Source organism: Oncorhynchus mykiss, chromosome 18, assembly GCF_013265735.2.
Source record: "Oncorhynchus mykiss isolate Arlee chromosome 18, USDA_OmykA_1.1, whole genome shotgun sequence".
Lineage (NCBI taxonomy): Eukaryota > Metazoa > Chordata > Actinopteri > Salmoniformes > Salmonidae > Oncorhynchus > Oncorhynchus mykiss.
The window spans coordinates 23,023,800-23,049,095 of record NC_048582.1 but is presented as its reverse complement, the minus strand read 5'-3'; the positions used below and the strand labels follow the sequence as shown (position 1 = coordinate 23,049,095).

Genomic DNA, 25,296 nt, shown 5'->3' with positions numbered 1-25,296 from the left:
AGTCAGAGTATTTAATTTAATTTCTACTGTTCTGGGAGTCGGTAATTAAATGTGTTATTGGCCTCTGGGGCCATCTTGAATTTCCCTGATTACGAATCACTGCTCTCTATTGAGATTGTGATTAAGAATACTGGGAATATGCTTGACCTGCTGTCGCCTCATGTAATTTGGCATTTCACATGCTACAAAGCTCTACAAAGCTCTGTTTGCTGCAGTTCGGCCAGGTGTTTAGTAAGGTGTATAAGTAGCGAATAATAATTCCCTCCTTCCACTCAGAGAGGCAGCCTTATCAAAAGTGACAGGCGAGTGGTAATTGAGTTAACAATTATCCGTAAAAGTAGGTCCTGGCTGCCGTGGAAACTTCCCATGCCCCTCTGGCAGGACGTAGTAGCTACACAGTACCATTCAGTCATTTTTGCCTTCTAAATTTTGATTGGCTTTTGCACTATGGTTCCCCTCAAAGTGTTGTCTTTGCTGGAGGTTTGTTAACTGGACTGCCTGCACAGTATTCCTATTCTGGTTAATTTCTCAGTGGAGTACGAGAGTCATGTTTTGTCTTAGTTTAGCCAATTCCCTGCTATACGTTACCTGTATTCTCTGACTAAGGGAAGACCAAGCCTTGAGTGCAGAATCAAACGCAGATTAGGTAATAGGTAGTAACAGAGAAGGTGAGCTCCCTCAGTGCGCCTCCGTCCTTGGCTAGATCACACTTCCACGCGGTCAGGTACAGTGAGGCTAGCCCTAAGAGACACGGAGATGGGGGAGCTGTCCGCCCCCATGTCCCCCCCCCCCCTCCCCACCACTCCCCATCGGAGGCCTTGTGACACTATTGACTGAATCATTGATGACTGTGCTGAGGAGGTGTAATCCTGCACCCCTACGATAACATCAGCCCCCCTTCTCTTCTCCTGACACTCAACCACTCCCATCCCCCTGTGTGGACAGCCTATACCCTGGAGAGGAGCGATAGGGCTTCAGAGAGGACTACATTTCTGTTACGGGCTTTATGGTGAGAGAGACGCCATCTGGCATGTTAAGTCCACTGTAAAGGACAACCTGGACTGAGTCAGCTACAGGGGAAGAATTCTCATCTACATATAAACTTTAGGTCATAATGGGAAGTTAAGCGGTATTCAAGAAAATACTTGGTTTAGAACAAGCTGTAGTAGGTATATTTTGCCTCCGTTAATTCACAGTTATGTACATGATATGAATATGATTTTCAAATTTGAACTACAAATAAGCAGATCGTGTTTTAAAACCTTTTCATTTAATTACTGTCACTTCCCTTTAATTCTTACATTTTAAGTCTTTGCATAAATGTGTAAGCAATAAACAACATATTTTATGTAACAATTTGATTATACCAAACAAACTAATTGAAAACTATTTAGCATCATATGTGCATGAACTGTGCAAAAAAAAAGAGGGATGAAATAAAATTGATTAGAGGCTCAACATGCTGTTTATATACTGTACTACATTCCCATTTAATCCAGTTTAAACAGCTCTATCATTATTTCTCTATTTCATAAGTTAACTGACGATGGGGAACAAGAGAGCACATTGCGTCTAATCCTTTTCCACATCCCAATCGATCGTGACCACACTGTACCAAATTGACTTGGGCCAATAATAAAATACGGAGCATTCCACCGAGATGACCTCAAGGTTCAGAATTTCCAGAAAATAGTCAAATAGCCTATTAGATCTGAAAGAGAGTATTGATGTCCCTCCAGGTCCCTGATAGCACACAATATGCTGTACAGTACTAGAGAACCAGACTGCACGATGGGTCGAGCAATTTCAACTCAATTGAAATTTCACACACAAACACAGTTTTTCTTCTTCTATCCCCATGGGGACGTAAAATATATTTCCATTCAGAATCCTATTTTCCCATTAACCCTAACCCTAGTTGTAACCCTAACCCTAAACCCAACCCCTAAGCTTCAAATAACCTTTGTCCTTATTGGGACGTGGTTAATGTCCCCACGAGGGAGAATTTTCCTGATTTTACTATCCTTGTGGGAACTTAATGGGATTTTAGATCCTCACACGGTTAGAAGAACCAACCCACACACACACATGCACATCAAAATACAAACCAATTACTTTTACAAAAATCCATTGGAAATCAATATGATTTAATCCATTAGAATTTTGCCATTATAGCCTATCATCGTTTAGCTACTCTGCAGGATAGAGTCAGTGTCCCCTTAAACTCAGTCTAAATGGGGCTGAGATTACGGAAAGAGAAACAAGAGGGAGGATTAATTTGGCACTCTGGAGAGATAAAGGGATCGTCATAAATGTGATTTAATCCACATCTCCAGTTTACATCTAATTTCCACATGTAAATGCATCTACAATTAACAGCACCACTTGGAACTATTTCTATCCATTCTCTGTGTTTCGCGGCGGGTGGCTCTCACACCCAAGCAAGCCGTTGCACCTTTTCAAACTTGATCAATACGAATTTTTATTTTATGTATTTCTTATTTCACCTTTATTTAACCAGGTAGGCAAGTTGAGAACAAGTTCTCATTTACAACTGAGACCTGGCCAAGATAAAGCAAAGCAGCTCGACACATACAACAACACAGAGTTACACATGGAGTAAAACAAACATACAGTCAATAATACAGTAGAAAAATAAGTCTATATACGATGTGAGCAAATGAGGTGAGATAAGGGAGGTAACGGCAAAAAAAATGCCATGGTGGCGAAGTAAATACAATATAGCAAGTAAAACACTGGATTGGTTGATTTGCAGTGGGAAGAATGTGCAAAGTAGAGATAGAAATAATGGGGTGCAAAGGAGCTAAATAAATTAATACAGTAGGGGGAGAGGTAGTTGTTTGGGCTAAATTATAGATGGGCTATGTACAGGTGCAGTAATCTGTGCGCTGCTCTGACAGCTGGTGCTTAAAGCTAGTGAGGGAGATAAGTGTTTCCAGTTTTAGAGATTTTTGTAGTTCGTTCCAGTCATTGGCAGCAGAGAACTGGAAGGAGAGGCGGCCAAAGGAAGAATTGGTTTTGGGGGGGACCAGAGAGATATACTGTACCTGCTGCAGCGCGTGCTACAGGTGGGTGCTGCCATGGTGACCAGCGAGCTGAGATAAGGGGGGAGTTTACCTAGCAGGGTCTTGTAGATGACCTGGATCCAGTGGGTTTGGTGACGAGTATGAAGCGAGGGCCAGCCAACGAGAGCATACAGGTCGCAGTGGTGGGTAGTATATGGGGCTTTGGTGACAAAACGGATGGCACTGTGATAGACTGCATCCAATTTAATGAGTAGGGTATTGGAGGCTATTTTGTAAACGACATCGCCGAAGTCGAGGATTGGTAGCATGGTCAGTTTTACAAGGGTTTGTTTGGCACCATGAGTGAAGGATGTTTTGTTGCGAAATAGGATGCCAATTCTAGATTTAACTTTGGATTGGAGATGTTTGATGTGAGTCTGGAAGGAGAGTTTACAGTCTAACCAGACACCTAGGTATTTGTAGTTGTCCACATATTCTAAGTCAGAGCCGTCCAGAATAGTGATGTTGGACAGGCGGGCAGGTGCAGGCAGCGATCGGTTGAAGAGCATGCATTTAGTGTTACTTGTATTTAAGAGAAATTGGAGGCCACGGAAGGAGCGTTGTATGGCATTGAAGCTTGCCTGGAGGGTTGTTAACACAGTGTCCAAAGAAGGGCCAGAAGTATACAGAATGGTGTCGTCTGAGTAGAGGTGGATCAGAGACTCACCAGCAGCAAGAGCGACATCATTGATGTATACAGAGAAGCGAGTCTGTCCAATAATTGAACCCTGTGGCATCCCCATAGAGACTGCCAGAGGCCCGGACAACAGATCTCCAATTTGACACACTGAACTCTATCAGAGAAGCAGTTGGTGAACCGGGCGAATGCAAACCAGGAATGCAATATATTGAGATTCGATGTCAAGGCAACCAAGACGTATGTCCTGGGAAGTGTTTCTTTAGCCTAAGGGACGCCATATGGTGAAGATACATGTATTAGCTGGTGTTCTACTTCTAAAGCCTCACTTCACATTGCATGACGTGTATTACACTAGTGCAGCAGTCATCACAAATTATATATAACATATTGAGCCTTGTAGTGAAGGAGACCTACCTGTAAATTCCTGGGAGGTCTTCAGGTGTCTTTGGTTGGTTGCTTTCAGTGAGATTGTGACTATTGATCCTCTGACAGTAGTCCATGGATGTTCTGAACACAATGTTAAAGTGGCAATTGTCAATGCCCAAGGCTGGGTTTATGAAACAAAGGACTATCCCTCTCATCATGAATGCATTTTGCAAAAGAAACTGGTTACAAGGGGCTGTCGTCCGAAGTAAAAAAGAATATGGCTTCCAGGAATACGGTTTCCACTGTATATATAGATACAATGCAATAGTGTATCTATCTCTATGGCTTTCACACTGCGTTTGCAGGAAGGCTTGTTAGCTCGAAGCCTCCGGGACCCCAGGGCTCGGCCGGTGTGTTGATCACTAGCACTGGGACTGATTTTATTACAAGCTTTTCGACTTATTGTCTGGCTCTCTGTTTCATTGTTGGATCAGTGGACTTATGCAGTGAGCCGGTGTCTTCATGCTGAAGGTTATTTTCGGAAGGTCACCTCCATACTGTAGCTCTGTCCCTGATACTCAGTGTAACGGTTGATAGCACATACAAACTCTAGAATGGCAAAATCTTGCATCGGAATCTCGCACTTAAACAGGTGGTAACATGAAGGATGTTTGTATGAAATAATGGATAATGTGATACTATGGTTTGGCCTTGGGCAAGGAGTTTGAGATCAGTGCTTCCTGAATGACACAGCTGTGCAGCAGAGGGTTTACGAGGTGTGAAACTGTTGTTTAATAAACATGTTCTTAGTGTCCTCTGTGATTTAGTAGAGGAGTAGCTTTATACTCAAGGAGCCATCTGGGCAGTCTGAGTAGCAGAACAGAGATGAGGTGAGGTAGAAATTGCATTTCTATTGTTGTACTGAGTAAGAAAAGAGGTAAGCCTGTCATATTGTATACTCTCTCCCTGTCTTTTTTTATTCAGATATACTTCATGTATGTTAAAGGAACACTGTGGGATGTCGCCCGCGTCTCCAACTAATAATGTCATGCAAATAATAATTTTCATCACTTTCAAATGATTGGGATTAATTGTGGAGGACACTGAAGGAAGACTATAGATGGACTCAAGCTAATATACTATACACGAAAAGTTCCGCAAGGTGACTCTCATCGCCGCACCGAAGGCAGCGTGACATTCTTCCTGCGGTCATGTTCATCTAGAGTGGGCGTACACAGCACGGGAAGGAAAGTTAGTGCAGAGTACAGGAATCTGGCAATTGTATTTCATTATCGAGATGGAGAAGTTAAAATAGATATGAGCGCAGCAGAAAATATCCTCCCTCGACGAGCATTACAGTTGCCTTTGGAGGGGAATGTGGCATAAATCGAGTGTTTTTGTTACAGCACGTTTGCCGTTAAGTAGATCCGAGCACGGGGAACTGGGCAGTAATTAGGTTGGAGGATTAATATGTGAAAATGTATTTGGTTTTGTATCCTTCCCCTGTGAACGGAAACCAAAGAAAATAATGGATCGTAAAATAGTGTTTGAATATGAATACAAAAATCAAAGGAATCCCTCGCTCCCCAATGCAATTATTTCCCATTCACATGAATTATTCTTAACAGATGACATTAATGACATTGAGTCTAAGACTATTGAAGAGTGCCCTGCATACAATCTCAGTGGAGGGAGAAAGAGATTTACTTTCAAGCTCTGGGAAAGTAAGCTGAACCAAAGCGTTTTTGCGACCAGCTCAAATGTGATTTTTTGTTTGTTTTCATTGTGAGATTTGAATGAAAATGATTTATGTTTGATGGTAGACGTTCTATTATGTATTCATGAATCTACTTCTGGAAAGGTGCGATTGATACAGAACAGTTGTTTGATTGCCAGATTCTTCCGTACAGTTGAATGTGTTAAATGCCTTCTCTATGTAGTTGATATATCTCTGTATGTAGTAGAGACATTCAGTAAGACCGTGTGCTTTCTTGTCCTTTCAGAAACTCCACTCTCGGATCATGGATTTGTCTGCCTCTGATCTCCTCCTGGAGCCGGAGAGGAGCAAAAGCTTCCTGCTATCCAGGAACACTGACTCTCCACCTCATGTAAGATTGATGGAAAACAAACCAATGGCATGTTCTTTTCCCCCCAGCCTCACCCATATGTATTGTCCAGGCATCAGAACTGACGTATAGCCCAGAGAAATCATTAGGGAGGATTAAAATACCAGATCTAACTATTATGGGGGTTTGATCCGCTGTTCTCGGGCAAGCAGAGTTGGCAGTATCACATTCTTAAAGGTATATATCCTTGTCATATTACCAGAGGACCATCGATTGAGGCTCATCTTCAGTAAAAATGAGTCTGCGGGATAGTGTAGAACATTAGTCATGTTATATATTATGTATTAAGGTCTTAAAAAATTCACTCTGGTCTTGTGTCCTTTTACTCCTTGAGGACCTAACCTGATAAACCTTCATATATAGTAAAGAAATGTGAAAAATGTATTGTGTAATAATGTTGAAATCTGATAATATATTCATGTGTTTGCGACAAGGTAATGAGTTTGGGAAAAGAAGCTGTGCAAATGTGATATACTTGCAGTACAGATTTGGTACAGATTTCCTGGGCCAATTAGTTTGCTTCCTATTATCTCTCTGACTGAACAGTTGATTAGAATTCTGAATCGACATTTGTTTGGACAGAATTGTGGAATAGGACTGGTGCAGAAAACATCTGTTGGGGAGATTGCGTCTGAAAGTATGATTGATCATTTGCATCTCACTGGCTAATTATAGAGTTGAAGCAGTAGCTTTCGTAACACTTTACAGGAATACTGAAAACCCCAGAAAGTCTCACACATAAAATATCAGCCACCGGCAATCTAACTTAAAACAGTCAATAGACATGCAAAAAACACAGTTTTTTTTGCATTAATGTACAAAGACAAAAGCGGTGTGTGTTTGGACAGCCTTGTAAAATGCACCAGTGATTCAATATTGCATAGTCATAGATTCCCGGCCATATTCTTACCTTCTGACACCATTACCATCTCATATGACCCTGTGAAGCTCTCTGTGACACGCGCCAACCCACTCGCCCCTGTTCACCCCTGCCACCTGTCCTCCAGCTGTTCCCTTATCTCCCTGGGTAATTGGCTTTCACTGGAGCCCATCAGCCTGTCACCCCTAGCTCATAACCCAAACCATGCTCCTCCCCTGGCATCAGCCATGTGTCTGTGTCCCAGACTAGATTTGAAGCCATTCAAGACATAAACACTGGAGAGTGATGGGGAAAGCCTTTCAGTTCAAATACAATGTAACAAGCTGTATGGGTCCAGACCCAACTCTATAGTTTCTAGACAGAGAAGCTGAAATAAGGCTTGTTAATCAGTGTTTTTGTAGCGTTTTCTTGCATCTCTCATAATTGTCTCTACCTTCTCTACCTTAGTCCCCTTTATCCCGACTCATTAATGTATGTGGCACTAAATCATGACTTTGGAATCCATCCTGCAGGATGTCCAACTGAACGGAAAGGCGGGACTTCCTGTGGCCAAGTGTCTGAGCCAGCTGAGTCTGACGGTGCAAGCGCCAGTCTACCCACGCAGCAGCTGTAGCAGCAGTGAGCTGTCCCTGTCTAGCGCCTGCAGTGAATACTCCAGTGGCTCCTACACCTGGAATGAAGGACGCTCCTGTGGGAAAATGGTACGATGACCAGACCAACCTCTCCTCACTCTGTCTCTGTGTGTGTGTCTGTCTCTGTCTATTTTTCTTTGTCTCTGTCGCTCTCATTTATGAACTTTATCATTATGGGGTTTCAATCAGCTTAAAAAAATAGAAGTAACACATAGCTGAACAATACCGGGTTTTCTATATTTTACTATTTTCTACGTAGCGAAGACATCAAAACTATGAAATAAAACATGGAATCATGTAGTAACCAAGAAAGTGTTAAACATATCAAAATATATTTTATATTTGAGATTCTTCAACGAGTCAACCTTTGCCTCGATGACAGCTTTGCACAATCTTGGCATTCTCTCAACCAGCTTCACCTGTGCTTTTTCAGTACTCTTGAAGGAGTTCCCACATATGCTGAGCACTTATTGGCTGCTTTTCCTTCACTCTGAGGTCCGACTAATCCCAAATCATCTCAATTGGGTTGAGGTTCAGGGGATTGTGGAGGCCAGGTCATCTGATGCAGCACTCTATCCGTCTCCTTCTTGGTCAAATAGCCCTTACACAGCCTGGAGGCGTGTTGGGTCATTGTCCAGTTGAAAAACAAGTGATAGTCCCACTAAGCCCAAACCAGATGGGATGGCGTATCGCTGCAGAATGCTGAGGTAGCCATGCTGGTTAAGTGTGCCTTGAATTCTAAATAAATCACTGACAGTGTCACCAATAAAGCATCCATACACCATAACACCTCCTCCTCCATGCTTTACGGTGGAGTTCACCCACGCCGCGTCTCACAAAGACATGGCGGTTAAAACCAAAATTCTCCAATTTGGACTCTAAACCAGAGGACAAATGTCCACCCATCTAATGTCCATTACTCGTGTTTCTTGGCCCAAGCATGTCTTTTCTTATTATTAGTGTCCTTTAGTAGTGTTTTCTTTGCAGAAATTCGACCATGAAGGCCTGATTTATACAGTCTCCTCTGAACAGTCAATGTTGAGATGTGTCTGTTACTTGAACTCTGTGAAGCATTTATTTGGGCTGCAATTTCTGAAGCTGGTAACTCTCTAATGAACTTATGCTCTGCAGCAGAGGTAACTCTGTGTCTTCCATTCCTGTGGCGGTCCTCATGAGAGCCAGTTTCATCATAGCGCTTGATGGTTTTTTCGACTGCACTTGAAGAGACTTTCAAAGTTCTTGAAATGTTCCATATTGGCTGACTTTCATGTCTTAAAGTAATGATGGACTTTCGTTTCTCTTTGATTATTTGAGCTGTTCTTGTCATAATATGGACTTGGTCTTTTACCAAATAGGGCTATCTTCTGTATACCACCCCTACTTTGTCACAACACAACTGATTGGCTCAAATGCATTAACTTTTAAGAAGACACACCTGTTAATTGAAATGCATTCCAGGTGACTACCTCATGATGCTGGTTGAGAGAATGCCAAGAGTGTGCAATGCTGTCATCAAGGCAAAGGGTGGATGCTTTGAAGAATCTCAAATATAAAATATATTTTGGGTTACACCCTTTTGGTTACTACAGGATTCCAAATGTGTTATTTAATATTTTTTTAGTTATTAATCAAAGCATTAAATATGTAGCTTGAGCCATAACCCAAAGGGCTTAGTATCTCCAATAGACCATGTGAAAGGAAGTAAAACAAATTGCAGACTGAGTAACAGCTTAACAAATGAATCATATGACTCCACAACCAACTCTGTTGTTTAGAATGAGAGTGGACCATGGTCACAAATCCTCTGAGAAGTACTACAGGTGCTTGAACACCCTTATATTCATGCTTGGATTGCTGTTGCACAGCTCAATTTAGCTGCATTTTCGAATGATGTGTCTGTGTGTCTGTCTCTAAATCTCCCTCTGTCCTCTCTGAGTTTCCTAATAACTTCTGTCTCTCTGTATTTCTCCTGCAGTCCTCTCTGACATGGGAGAAGAGGTTGAGCCTGGGTTCCTCGGCCCCCGGGAACATCTGCGCCCCCCTGGAAGAGCAGCTCCCCACGAGGAGGAAAGAGAGCCACATCCTAGAAGGCCTGCGGAAGCTCCAGAGGAGAAAACCAAAAGGCTCCTCATCCTCCTGGGTCTCCAAGTCGGGCGACAAGGACTGCATGAACTCTAATGAGGGTATCTACTCTCTGGGGATTAAGAGTGGGAGCAAGGGAATCTACAAGCCCACTTATGTGGGAAGGACCCCTGTCTCAGGGGTGGGGGGCAAAAAGTTTGTGTACGACTCTGATGATGCGGACGACGAGTCGCTACATTCGGCGTACTGCAGACGAGACTGCGTCCCCAGTAAGGACGAAGGCTGGATGTACTTCAGGAAGCTGTCGCACAGCGTCTCGGACAGTGTGTGTAGCTGGGATGGGCGGCAGGACAGTGGCGTAGTAGGGGATAGTAACTGCAGCATGGGTATGACTCACCCGCCCGGCTATAACTCCAAGGAGCGTCCAGAGAAACTCAAAAGCTTCATCAACAATTTCCTCTCCGGGGGGCGGACCTCGGCTGTTCTAAACCCCTCCCTGTTGCACTTTGACATCAGCCCCACAGAGGCTGAATGCCCCCTCCACCTCTCAGACACCGACCCTGAGGATCTGCACACTGAGGTCAGCGACCACCGGCGGCTGCCTGTTTGCCGGACAGCTGAGCAACTGCAGAAGGACAGCAAGAGGCTCTCAAGAGATTCTGACAAACTGCTTCCCGTACAATGCTTGAAGAGGGAACCTGGCCGAACTCAGTCTGCTGACGGAAGGCCCCGGCCTTTCAGCCTAATCAAGGAACATAAAACCCAGTCTGAGGAGAGTATCATGGCTGTATTCGATGCAGACGGACAGCCCATTGAACTCAGTGCTCAGCAGTCCTCTTTTGGTACTGGGGCTCAGAAAGAGATTCCTGGTAGGAAAGAAAATGGGGTTGCTGAGTATGCTGCACTGTTGCCTCATGATAGGCCCATTCGTCACAAAGTAGGCAACAACGGCAGCATTAGCAGGGAGGGAAGCCCAGAGAGGCTGCAAATGCATGTCACTCCAGTACGGAAATTGATAAAGCCACCTTCCAATCGATCCAACAAAGGCCACTCTGTCCCTCCCATGAACAATGCTTCCACCAGCCCCAAGGCCATCAGCTCAAAGATCCCCAGCAGCCGGGGGAAAGGATCTCCACTGAAGGTTTCTAAGGGCTCCACCACGGAAACAAGCAACAGTGGACCAACCTCCGGATTCACAGCTCAGGAGTCAAAGTTCCCTTCTTCTCCTCCGGTCAAGATGTCCAGGTTCATCAAAGCTCCAGGCTGCACTACAAGCCCCAAGGCAGTAATCAACAAGCTTCCTGGCAGGAATGACTGGACAAAAGGCTCCTCATCTAGTGTTCCAACCGGCTCCCCACACCTCCCAAGAAGGCATTTGGACCATGTGGACTACAGGGAACAGCCTACCAGAGACAGACACTGTGAAGCCAGCAGCAAAACTGAACTCAGGTCCCCGACTCCTCCCCCGCCCCCTGGCCGCACCACCTCCTTACTTATCAGACCAAACTACGATGGGTCACCTCAAGCACTTAAACCAGGGGCTCAACCATCCACGCCTACAACTGGGAGGGGGCCACCCCCGAGTTACCACCCCTCGCCTGTACCAAATATGCAACATTTATTACCACCCCCACCCTACAAGGGCCAAGATACCATAGACCTGGACGCAGGCTACGGTACCGCAATCGCACCTCAGAAACTGTTGGACAAATCGAGCCAGCAGCACCCTGCTTCAAATGAGACCCCCTCTAAAGGCACTTCGAAACGGGTCCCCACAAAACTCTACCTCCCCTCCTCAGGGCATGTGCCTGATCACCCTGAAAATGCACCTAAAAGCTCAAAGAATGTTCCTCCTCCCTCATACAACTCTCAACGTGGCTCTTCACTTCAAAGCACATTTACAAGTAAGAAAGGTACCAATGACAATAGGCATTCTATGTCATATAAGACCTCTAGTAGTTTCCCTGTAACTCTGCAGGGCCACCCTCAGTGTCCAACAGAACCTCACAGTAGTATGACTCAACCTCCCCAGGCTGTAGCAAACCCACCCGTCTCTGGAACTAGCACTCCAAAAGCATCAAAGACACGCATTCCTATGGGCTTCAAAGCTTTTGTGAAATCGCCCCCTTCACTGCAGAAAGGCTCCACCACGATACCAGGAAAGCAAGAGAAGGAACACATCAACTCGGTCTCCAAAGAGACTGTGACTTCAAATGCTTTCATCCCGTGTGACAGTTTTCAGGCAGTGTATGTTGATTCATTAGCCATGACTTCCATCATAGAGACTAAGGGTGAGGTCCAGTGCATAATTCAGGAAGAGGAGGCACACACCTCTGAGTTGGCAGAGCAGGGGGTTGGTGACAAGTCGGAATGTGACAGTAGACTGTTTAAGAGGTCCATATCTGTCACGACCAAACCTCACCTAAAGCCTGTCCTGGGGATGACTGGGGCGAAAGCTCGCAGCCAGAGTTTCAGCACCCACTACATGGAAAAACCCAACATCAGTGTGTTGGACGGACATGTGAAGATTCGAACCCAGATCATCACCAACTCTGGAGAGAGGGGGAACTCGTTAACAAGGCAGAGCTCGTTTGTTGAGGGCATACAGATTAAACCCAGTAGCGGATCTGGGGAAAGTCCAGTCCGTTGCCCCAGCCACAGGCTGAGCCACTACGGAGGTATGACAGGCTCAAACAGCCACCAGGGTCTTCCGGAGAGAGCCTCCACATCGGGATTCACCGGTGAAGGGCCACGGAGCCCAACAAAGGGGGAGAGCGTCACGGCTCCACCTCAAAAAGAAGTGCGTAGCTTACCCCTCGCCGACCGGATCGGCTTGAAGAACAACCGAAATCCCAAGAAGGTTGCATCTCATCCTCCATTTGAGTCGCCGGCCTCTCCTGTCTATAGCCCGGAGGCCACAACAAAGGGTGGGAAAGTGCTCAGCCCCGGAAAACTAGACCATGCGAAGAGCGTCAAAGTCCAGGCAGGCTGTTCCCAAGGGGAAATCGATGAGGGAGAGCAACCAGTGAGCCCCACAGTCTGCACCATTGAGGAAAAGGTCATGATGGGGATCGAGGAGAATATCCAGAAAGGTCAGGGTCAAGAGAAGGTAATAGCACCGGAGACCAAGCAGAAGACCGGCCCGTCTCTAGCCAACTGGTTCGGCCTGCGTAAAAGCAAGCTGCCAGCCTTGAATGGAAAGAAATCAGACGCCACCTCCCCGAAAGAGAAAGATGAGAAAAAAGAGCTGAGGATCGGATCTGTGCTGGGAGGCAAACAGATGAAATCGGACAAAAAGAAGGACAAGAAGAAAAACGACAGCCAGTTCGAAAAGAGTCCAGAGCTGACGCTGTCAGAGAACAAGCTGAGCTCAATCATGGATCATTGCAATATTCAGATGGGACAAATAGCCAATCAGATCCAGTGTTCTACAACCTACATTGGGAAAGACCAGTTCATGAAAGAGCTTCTTGGACGGTTGGTATTACCATAGCAAATTTCATAAAATGTGATTTGTTAAATATTTCAAGTACATTTGCATAATTAGTCATAGGTAAAAACCTCCCAAAAATTACAGTGATTTGATCAGGAAAAAGAACACTCATTAGATAACTTGTCTCCTGTGATGCTGAAATGATTGCGGATTGTCGTTTTAGCATTTCTCCCAGTGTTCATGCTGCTGTAAAACACAAGTCTTGCTACATTATGCATGCATGTAAAGAGACAAAAACACACACAGCTCAACAACAGCAACACCAGCTGTCTCTTTGAGTTATGGTTCCACTTGAGTGAACATTAGCACTTCCTAGCCTGGAATCTAGAGACACTGTCAGCCCTGAGCTATCATGGCTGGAAGAGTACAGAATTACCCCTCCTCCCATAAATTGATATAATACCTAAAATCTCAGCTGACAGATTTTTATCAAGAGTAGTTACAAACATTTATCACTCAATGAGACTGGAGTCGGGAAGAGCCATTAAAAATAGTTTATTTCAGATCCTACAGTAGGAGGATAGCTATACTCAACAAAAAGATAAATGCAACATGCAACAATTTTAACTATTTTACTGAGTTACAGTTCATATAAGGAAATCAGTCAATTTAAATAAATGAATTAAACCCTAATCAATGGATTTCACATGACTGGGCAGGGTACTGGGGAGCCAGGCCCAGCCAATCAGAATCAGTTTCTCTATAATGACGTTCGAGGCGGCTTATGGTAGAGAAATTAACATTCAATTATCTGGCAACAGCTCTGGTGGACATTCCTTGCAGTCAGCATGCCAAATGCATGCTCCTTCAAAACATGAGACATCTGTGGAATTGTGTTGTCTGACCAAACTGCACAGAGTGGCCTTTTAGAGTGGCCTTTTATTGTCCCCAACACTTATGTAATGATCATGCTGTTTGATCAACTTCTTGATATGCCACACCTGTCAGGTGGATGAATTAGCTTTGAAAATGAGAAATGCTCACTAACAGGGATGTAAACAAATTTGTGCATAAAATTGGACAGAAGTAAGCTAGTATGCATATGTAACATTTCTTTCCAGCTCAGTGGGACCAACACTTTACACGTTGAGTTTATATTTTTGTTCAGTGTATATGGAGGCCGTATTGAGTGAGAACAGTGGAATGTCTCACCCGGGATCTCTTTCCAACTGCACGGTTCATATGAAATCAGTTAAGCAGACAGACAGAAAATATATCAAATCATGTTTCCCATACAGGAGTGTGAGGAAGGGTGACTCCATAGCTGAATCTCTCCCTGGCATCTCCATCCCCAAGAGAAACAGCGATATGAGGGGAGATATGGAGATCTGCTCCGATACAGCTGTGAGTGAGCTAGGGGTCCTGTAATGAAACGTTGCTTGGCTTCCAGGATATTGCATGGATCTCTCACTCGACTGCTCTCTCTCCTTCTCTCTCTCTCTCTCTCTCTCTCTCTCTCTCTCTCTCTCGCTCTCTCTCTCTTTCTCTCATCTATCCATCTTTCCTCATAATCTCACCATTTTCTAACTATTTCCCCTAACCTGAGTATCCACTTCCTCCATGCTCTCATGCTGGTCAGTTGCTTATTGGATTGTGCGTATACTCCATATCATTTACTGTTGCCATAACGTTTTCCATGTCTTGTGTCTAATTTGTGTACACACCTGCAAATTCCGCCAACCTTCGCACATACACAAATATGAGCGCACACTGAAGCACTTCATCTTGGGAGATATGCTACCGATGTTGAACCACGTACTAAGCTTTGTATAGAAAAAAAATGCTTTGGGTAAGACTTAGAATGCCACGTAATTCTGACCTTGGTAGAAGATATTACTTGTTCTCTGTCAGGGACAGAGTGAGAGAGAGAGCAAGGAAGGAAGGGGGAGAAAGAAAAAAGAGACCATATGCAATATGCAGGAAATTCAATCCAGCTGATGGGGAACTTTGATAGCGATGAGGAGGCTCTTATCTCAGACACTCAATTCAACAAAGGCCTGTTTAATACTATCCTTGCAGCTTCATCTCCATCTCCCTTCTACAGAAATACAACAGAAGAAAATAAGTGTTTATGACCTGCAAATCCCCTTTATACTTTCGGAGGAACACTTTTTCAACATCACACTCTGTTAGCCCACCTCCATATTAGAACAATTACCTTGTTGCTTCCCCTGACAGAACTACCTATTACGAAAGAGGCTCTGAAAATGTAATACTAACTTCTGTAAATCTAAGGTGTTTGTCGATTCTGTTTTGAGTCATCGCTTAAAGAATTGATGAATCGTCTTCCACTATTGTTTTGTTTAAGAGCGAAAGGGAAGCTATATATATATCAATAATGTTCTATCTGAATATGCCAGCTACTAAATCTGTGTTAGCTTAGCTGCATTTGTTATTTTGGATGTCTGGTTTCGTAGAAGTATATAAAGTATTATCATGTTGTAGAAAAGTGTACTTTGCTTGTTTGTGGTTTATGAATCATACCAGACATGTCCTTAAACTAGCAGTGATGTTCTGTTATTATCTGTGCAGATGATATTCAAGGAATGTTAAGGCCACCATACAAAAGATTGAATACACACACAAGCGGCAAAGCAATTATGAATACAATGCGATGCACATTACAATGATGTAAGGGAGACTGGGAAAAAAATGTAACACGGGGTCAGTTGTAAGAGCTTTTAATAACTCAAATTAGAAACCACTTAGAAGGCTGTTGTGCGATGTGCTAATGCTTCAGTGGTGTCTCTAAATGCCTAAATTCATCAATCATTTTTTGTTTTATGGACATAAAATAGGTTTTGAGGCCCTTAAGTAAATATACCCGCCGCTTCTCTTGTTTAGTGTGTTGACCTGTGGGGCATTCTCCATGTATTTAAACAGTATTTTTATCAGTAAGATGAGGTATTTTGATTTGTAAAGTCCATAACAATAATTATTTGTATTTTCTCACAAGATTCAGATTAGTATAGTCTCCTGTGTGTGTGTGTGTGCGTGTGTGTGTGTGTGTGTGTGTGTGTGTGTGTGTGTGTGTGTGTGTGTGTGTGTGTGTGTGTGTGTGTGTGTTTGCAAAATTGCAAAATTGTACAATTTACACGTTTGAATCCTAATATAAAACAGGCTATATTCATTTTGATACAATTTGAGTTTTTGGTCAATATCACATTCCTAAAAGATCAAATGGAAAATATTTGTCAATTTAGTGTATTATCATCAAAATATCAGTTTCAATTTAGTGTATTATCATCAAAATACCAGTTCAATTTAGTGTATTATCATCAAAATATCAGTTTCAATTTAGTGTATTATCATCAAAATACCAGTTCAATTTAGTGTATTATCATCAAAATACCAGTTTCGATTTAGTGTATTATCATCAAAATACCAGTTTCAATTTAGTGTATTATCATCAAAATATCAGTTTCAATTTAGTGTATTATCATCAAAATACCAGTTTCAATTTAGTGTATTATCATCAAAATACCAGTTTCAAAAATATAAAATGTTTCAATTACCCTTCATTTTTAACATTGAACACAATGCTACTTTTAACCCCGTAGCTGTAACCGGAAGGTTGCTGGATCGAATCCCCGAGCTGACAAGGTAAAAATCTGTTGTTCTGCCCCTGAGCAAGGCAGTTAACCCACTGTTCCCCGGGCGCTGAAGACGTGGATGTAATTTAAGGCAGCCCCCCGCACCTCTCTGATTCAGAGGGATTGGGTTAAATGTGGAAGACACATTTCAGTTGAATACATTGTTGGACAACTGACTAGGTATCCCCCTTTCCCCTTTCCCTGTTACATTTAACCCCACATACTGGGTCAATTGTAACATTTCACTCCTGACACTTTTGGTTGAATTGTAAACGCCTGGTATGTTCTATAAACGTAGTTACAGTTTGTAATAGTAGCTGAGATATGCATGTTGTTTGTATAACAATATTATTTAATCTAAATCAAATATAATTTTCAATATGCAAAAGCCTAAAAGTGTTACTTTGTTCCCCGGTCTCCCCAACCATTTTTCTGACAAATAACATACCATCTGTTGACGATATTGTGAAGCACATTTAATAACACTTTATGTCAATGTCCTGTCATTATGCCTGAACAAATTGGTCATAAACATGATTTAGAACTTGATATTACACACTACCGGTCCAAACTTTCAGAACACCTACTCACTCAAGGCTTTTTCTTTATTTTGACTATTTTCTAAATTGTAGAATAGTCGCGAAGACCTCAAAACGATGAAATAACAGATATGGAATCATGTAGTTATTAACAAAAAAGTGTTTAAAAAAAATCTAAATATATTTTATATTTCAGATTCTTCAAATAGCCACCCTTTGCCTTGATGGCAGCTTAGCACACTATTGGCTTTCTCTCAACCAGCTTCATGAGGTAGTCACCTGGAATGTATTTCAATGAACAGTTTTGCCTTCTTAAAAGTTAATTTGTGGAGTTTCTTTCCTTCTTAAAACATCTTAAGGATCGGCCCCTTTTTTCCCAATTTTCGCTTAAAATGACATACCCAAATCTAACTGCCTGTAGCTCAGGCCCTGAAGCAAGGATATGCATATTCTTGGTACCATTTGAAAGGAAACAATTTAAAGTTTATGGAAATGTGAAAGGAATGTAGGATAATATAGCACATTAGATCTGGTAGAAGATAATAAAAAAAAAAGTTTTTGTTCAATCTTTTTGTACCATCATCTTTGAAATGCAAGAATAAGGCTATAATGTATTATTCCAGCCCAGGTGCCATTTAGATTTTGGCCACTAGATGGCAGGACTGTATGTGCAAAGTTTTAGACTGATCCAATGAACCATTGCATTTCTGTTCAAAATGTTGTGTCAAGACTGCCCAAATGTACCTAATTTGTTTATTAATAACTTTTCATCTTCAAAACGGTGTACTCTCCTCAAACTATAGCCTGGCATTGTTTCACTATAATAGCTACTGTAAATTGTACAGTGCAGTTAGATTAACAAGACTTTAAGCTTTCTGCCAATATCAGATATGTCTATGTCCTACTTACAACCTCATGCTAATCGCATTAGCCTACGAAAGCTCAACCTGTCACGCAGTGGACCCACCAATCCTAAGGATGTTAATGCGTTTGAGCCAATCAGTTGTGTAAAAGACCACGTCCATATTATGGCAAGAACAGCTCAAATAAGCAAAGAGAAACGACAGTCCATCATTAATTTAAGACATGATGGTCAGTCAATCTGGAACATTTCAAGAACTTTGAAAGTTTCTTCAAGTGCAGTCGCGAAAACCATCAAGAGCTATGATGACACTGGCTCTCATGAGGACCGCCACAGGAATGGAAGACACAGTTAGTTACCTCTGCTGCAGAGGATAAGTTCATTAGAGTTACCAGCCTCAGAAATTGAAGCCCAAATAAATGTTTCACAGAGTTCAAGTATAACAGACACATCTCAACATTGACTGTTCAGAGGAGACTATGTGAATCAGGCCTTCATGGTGGAATTGCTGCAAAGAAACCACTACTAAAGGACACTAATAATAATTAAGAAGAGACTTGCTTGGGCCAAGAAACACGAGCAATGGACATTAGACCGGTGAAATGTGTCCATTGGTCTGTAGTCTAAATTGGAGATATGTCTTTGTGAGACGCGGTGTGGGTGAACGGATGCTCTCCACATGTGTATTTCTCAATGTAAAGCATGGAGGAGGAGGTGTTATGGTGTGGGGGTGCTTTGCTGGTGACACTGTCTGTGATTTATTTAGAATTCAAGGCAAACTTAACCAGCATGGCTATCATCGAATTCTGCAGTGATACGCCATCCCATCGGTTTGGGCTTAGTGGGACTATCATTTGTTTTTCAACCAGACAATGATCCAACACACCTCCAGGCTTTGTAAGGGCTATTTTACCAAGAAGGAGAGGGATGGAGTGCTGCATCATATGACCTGGCTTCCACAATCCCCCAAACCTCAAACCAATTGAGATGATTTGGGATGAGTCGGACCTCAGAGTGAAGGAAAAGCAGCCAACAAGTGCTCAGCATATGTGGGAACTCCTTCAAGACTGTTGGAAATGCACTCCATGTGAAGTTGGTTGAGAGAATGCCAAGAGTGTGCAAAGCTGTCATCAAGGCAAAGGTGGCTATTTGAAGAATCTCAAATATAAAAAATATTTTGATTTGTTTAACACTTTTTTGGTTACTACATGATTCCATATGTTTTATTTCATAGTTTTGATGTCTTCACTATTATTCTACAATGTAGAAAATAGTACAAATAAAGAAAAGCCCTTGAATGAGTAAGTGTTCTAAAACTTTTGACCGGTAGTGTATGTTGTGAGTACTCAAGTAAAGTTAAATGCACTTCCTCCTTCATTTTTTCCCACCAGACCATCATTGTGACACAGAAGATCAGCTTGCATGGAGAGAATGAGGAGGAACCCAACCCTGAGACTTCATGTCAGGACCACATGATAGGTAAGGTTTTACTGTAACAATGGGCCTACTGTACTTTGAGCTATCGTCTGAAAACATATAACATTTTAGTGCTAATAAGCAACATTAATATAGATTTCTCAACATAGACATGTTCAGTAGTCACCAGCAATGCATCTCCAACTTTTGCTTTCTGTGTAAAGTATTTCTGTGATAGAGTATAGAAACGGTCTCTTATTTTAGGCTTTTGCAGTATACAGAAAGAGCTGTTGCCATTCATCACCTAATGCATGTGGTACTAGCATATGTAACACATTCTCATACCAGTGAAAAACTGTAAGCTTAGAGCCTATAAAAATATTTCCTGTATCTTTGCAGGACTGATCCATCTTGTCACTGGCAGAGTGAGTCTTTATTATCACGCCACTCTCCCACTGCATTTTGAGGTCATCAACAAAATGGTTACTGTCTCCGGCGTTCAAAAATCCTTTTAGTGTTGCCGGCGTACAGTATTATTTACGTGGCTAAGACATCGGGGGTTGTCAGGGCAGCTGCTGTTCTGAGAGCTTTGGTGTAGCGTACAATGTGTGATAGGAAAATTATATGCAACAACACCCACTTACTATTTCAATGACAAGGCGATCTTTACACGCTGGGCAGTTTGTCATTCATTGGCAGGTGGAAGGCATTCTCAGGGAACGTGACTAGGACAGGGCAATCAATGTTTATTAGAGTTTTATAGCGCCAGGTGCCTATCGCTCTGTTGGAATGCTTTAAACTGAGTGGCACATTAACTGTCTATCTTTGAAGAGATGATGCCTGTTGTCCTTTCATGAATGGGGTCTTCTCTCACTTAGTTTGATGTGGCTTTGGCATTATGTGAACAGGAGAGCAGCAAACCAGTCATGTACAACCTGTGCAAAAGGTGTTTGTGACGCCTCGACTTGAATTCTAGTGGTCTTTTCTTTATGTTTGAAGTTTGCCCTTATTTTCACACAGGATTATGATCTCTGTTGCTTAATTTTGTTTATTTATTTCCATGCACCATAATAGGTCTGCACAGATGATGTGGCTGCTGGTACGCAATATTCCACTAACTATTTTATGCTGACTATCACAATGACTATCTAAATCAAGATGAATTCTAAAGGATGGACATTAAGGACCTAGACTTGCAGGTTATTTTGGACGTCATTTACATCAAACATGGAAAACCACATACCACCACATACCATTACTTATGAAAGCTGCTCTCTTTGGCTCTAAGTCATTTTTATATGCTAGCCTCTGTATTGATGGGGTCGACCACACAAATATTGTGAGAAATTGTTTTGACATGAGAAAATGTCCAGGATGTATGAACATTTTCCTGATTCAACTAAGCCCCATATCGTGGAACAGAGCCAAAAATAAGATTGTTAATCGTTTCTGTATTCTAATTAACTGAATGGCATATCTAATTCTGCCAGCTAAGCACATCTATCCAACCTCCCCTCAGTATGAATTAAAGGTCTCATAAAGATTTAAGCAGAGTCCACTTATAGGTCCTGAAGTCCAGCCTAGAATATCATTTTACCCTGGGCTTTTATGGGTAGAATATGTCACACATTTGCCTGATCTCAATTACTTATTTTCTCTGAACACAAGAAACTAGAAACAAAATTGTATTTTATTTTTGACATAATGTGATATTGTAGCAGGGATTAAAACTAGAAACTAGAAAAGGATGCGGATGGACTCATGAGTCTGAGATGTGGCTTTGTCATGGTTCAAATCAAATCAAATCACATTTTATTTGTCACATGCGCACTAATGCAACAGGTGTAGACTTTACGGTGAAATGCTTACTTACAATCCCTTAACCAACAACGCAGTTTTCAGAAAAGTGAAATATTTATTAAATAAACTATATTAAAAAACAATCAAGCGCAACAATAAAATAACAATAACGAGGCTATATACAACGGGACCAGTACCGAGTCAATGTGCATTGTTACAGGATAGTCAAGGTAATTGAGATGATATGTAGGTAAAGTGACTGTGCATAGATAATAGATCATAAACAGCTCAAGTTTTGACCTTGGACTGAATTTAAATGGTTTGAGGTCTTGGTCATGTGACAATAGTCATGACCTCTGGTTGTAATTCCCATGCAGTTGCGATGGTGGTTAATGTCTGGGTTTTACATGGGTCCTCATCATAACATGTCATTAGGTCTGCAGAGCTTGCCCTCTATCTCCAGGAGGTTTAATGTAGAAGTGATTGGGATCACAGTAAACACAATTCCAGAGCCTCTCTGATATTTTTTCCTATGATTTTAGATAGTATTACCCTAGGGCCATTAAAATCATACCCTACGAGGTCCGGAGCACTGCTGGTTTTCTGTTCTACCTGATAATTAATATGCACAAACCTGGTATCCCAGGTCTAAACCAGTCCCCGATTAGAAAGGAAGATTGAAAGAAAAGCAGTGGAACTGGCTTCTAGGTCCATGTTAGACCTTGTTATAGTGTGAGTGCAAACGGCATATTGAAAACGACTGCCAAATCAACTCCTTTGATTATTGAGCTTTGTGAGGTGTGGATGTCTCCCTCTTTCTCTTTCCTTTTCTCTCTTTCTCTTTTATTTCCCTTTCTCTGTCTCCCTCTTTATCTTCTGTCTTCTTCCTTGAATATAGGATCAAGCATGTGAGACATTCTGAACGGGTGTACACTTGATGCATAATGCAGAACTCTGTAGTAATTGATCAGCTGCTGTTTTAGGGGCTGGCCACTACCGCCCCCGTGATGACTCATTGCAGATGTATCTAAGCAACATAACAGGCCATCTGTCCATCGAGGTGGTTTATGAGCACCTCAGCTACAACATTACTGCAGAGTAGGAGGTGCAAGAGAGGTAGAAGAAGACACGTATGCCTACAATATGACTCTAACTGTGTACTAATAGCATGATTAAGTCGACTCTGTTTACTCCCAGTCATCCAGTGGGACGTTTCTGATGCATAATTGAATTAATTCTTGTTTTGATGCACTGTTGGTTTAATTGAATGTCTGGTTGCAAATTTAGAGGGGACTGAAAATATTGCTTTATTAGGTTAATCATGTATTTTACAACGGCAGCGCATTGCCTCTGATAAAGAGCTTTGGTTTTAATTATGATTTGATGCAGCTGGTTGGCGATGATGTTGTGCGAGCCCTATGCGTATGGGTTATTGTACTAAAGCATATCCATGGAAGCTCTTACATGCCTTGAACCCCTTCAGGGGAAACAGTTAATATATAATTAATGAATTCATTAATTCAATCATCCATCCATTTACCCATTATTTTCTAGAAGTTTGGGTTGAACGTCCAGAGACTGTATGACAACGATGGAGGGATGTGTTAGGGCATATAGAAGAAGTGGATGTTTATGGTGCGTTACAAGACCAAGCGCCATGGTTAAGGGCAGAGCTAGCAGAAATTAACCCAACTCTTAAAAAAAAATAGGTCCCATGCTTGTCCATAAAAGGCAAGAAAGAAATCAGAACTTACAGATTGTTCTAAATATCTTCCAAAACAACTGCTCACTCGAAAGGATCAATCATTTCCAAGGTTTTTCCATCCTCAACTAGTCTCTAATGTACATAACGCTAGATTGATATGTTCTACTTTTGCAATGCAGCAATACACTGTGCAACCTAGAATGAAAATAGAACATTGTCAAAGTTGCAGTCATATCAGCCATCTGACCTTTCCCGCACTTTTGTCTTTAAACTGAATTAATGTTAGAACTAGTTCAACATTATCTTTCTTTTTTTACTCAAATTGTTGCAATTAAGTAATGAGCACAGAATGATTAGCCAACATCATTCACAGTTACATGGAATTGGATCATGTCGAACAGCCATCCATCTGTCTCGCTCGGAGACGGAGGCTTTGCAAAACTGTGTATTTTAGACGCTGTCCATCTGTTGCTACAGTGTCCTTAGATCACTGCGCAGTGTGGAACATATCAAGTTCGGTGAATGTGTATAAATCAACATAATGCTGATATAGGAGGTAGGGAGAAAAATCACTAATAAATTGGCACTCTAAAGTCACGCTGGGTTCCAAATGGGTGAAATTAGATTGGGAACGCAGAGAGACCTAGGAGTTACAAGCGGCCGTTCATTTTAGATCCTTTTCAAGATTAGTCAGATACCTTTATTAATTTCATGAAGAAGTGATACAGATTTGATCATAGAGGGCTGATAACCACTTATAGGAATAAACCTGATGAATTACACACACAACAGATCGCATCACACATATTACTGGACAAAGTAATACGAAAAGTTCAGACTTTTTTCCTGCATTACATTTCTACAGTTTCTCATAATGATTTGGCTTTGGATTGTACCCAGGTGCTCCGTACGTTAAGTAATGCTCCTGTATCTCTTGCTTTTGCCTCCATTCGTTCTCCTATCTTATTGAACCTACCCCAAGATGCCCTTTTTACCCACAACACCTTCCGTTGCTTGTGAATCCAATCCAGTGGCTCTTCCTCCTTTTCCATTGCTCCCCCCCTCCCCGCACCCAACCCCATCATCACACGCTGCTTCTCCTGTCCCCCCCCCCCCCCCCCCCCCCCCCAGGCTCCAGCTGTCAAATGAGAACCCTGGACAGCGGGATTGGCACCTTCCCCCTCCCTGACTCCGTCACCCGGGTCAATGGGCGCCACATTCCTAGATCTGAGTCCAGCCCCGACCGGACAATGGCGAGCGTTCACAGTCCCACTGATCCTGACCAGGACCTCCTCTCGGCCTCTGCTGCTCATTCCCCATCCCATGTGACAGTGCCGTCCCTGTCTGAATCCCAACCACATGTACCACCCACCAGTGCCCTGGGCCACTCCCTGTCTGACTCTACAGTTACTGGAAGAGGTTGTGGACAGGAAGCCCTGAGCCGCCTCCCCAGACCATCCACCTCAGGTAAGACTGGGGGTTCACCTCATATCAACATCCCCGTTACGTCTCCATTCTATACCCTTCTCCCAAAGCGTGCACTTCCACACTCCCCTTTATGCATTAAGAAGCCGTAAGTATTGGCTGGACAATGTCCACACCATTGCTCTAATACCAGTACAGTCCCATCATGTGAAGTGCACACTTCAGGGAGAAAAGTCGATGATCGGGACACAACCACTGTTACAGGCTCTGTGTTGTCTCTGGTTCATGCCAATGGTTTTATGTTAGGTAAACCAATGATTCACAGCTGCATATAAAAGTTAGAATGGCTGAGCAGGCTCAGAGGATGTTTGGCCACTATCATGAAACCCAATTTGGTGTTAACCCATCTATAAACTGTGTGTAAAATGAGAGAGGATAAAATTCAGATTCTCGCTGGCTCAATTTGATTGTGCAATGAGGGTGGCAGTGTTTTACTTCAATTCACATCATTATGAACCTTAAGTCGCCCTCAAGAATTCACTATGCATGTTCCACCCTCTCAATCTCAACCGAGGATCCATTCTCCACTTGAAGCTATTCAATGAAAAGGAAAACCTTCTACCTTTTGTTATTCAATCTCCTATGCATTTT

General features: G+C 42.5%; 1 protein-coding gene across 6 annotated transcripts in view; it reads left to right on the top strand.

Moving 5' to 3' along the window:
- The window catches only part of LOC110495841 (nck-associated protein 5-like), a 159,898-nt gene that overhangs the window by 119,349 nt on the left and 15,253 nt on the right, over positions 1-25,296 (top strand). For 4 of the 6 annotated variants that reach the window (XM_036952280.1, XM_036952279.1, XM_036952281.1 and 1 more), the window contains 6 exons: positions 6,096-6,200; positions 7,611-7,799; positions 9,706-13,289; positions 14,544-14,649; positions 19,691-19,778; positions 24,352-24,687. In XM_036952280.1, coding sequence (XP_036808175.1) covers positions 6,096-6,200; positions 7,611-7,799; positions 9,706-13,289; positions 14,544-14,649; positions 19,691-19,778; positions 24,352-24,687 — 4,408 coding nt within the window. Of the gene's footprint in view, positions 1-6,095; positions 6,201-7,610; positions 7,800-9,705; positions 13,290-14,543; positions 14,650-19,690; positions 19,779-24,202; positions 24,325-24,351; positions 24,688-25,296 lie in introns of those variants that run through there. The other 2 variants (XM_036952284.1, XM_036952282.1) reach the window with 2 other exon arrangements.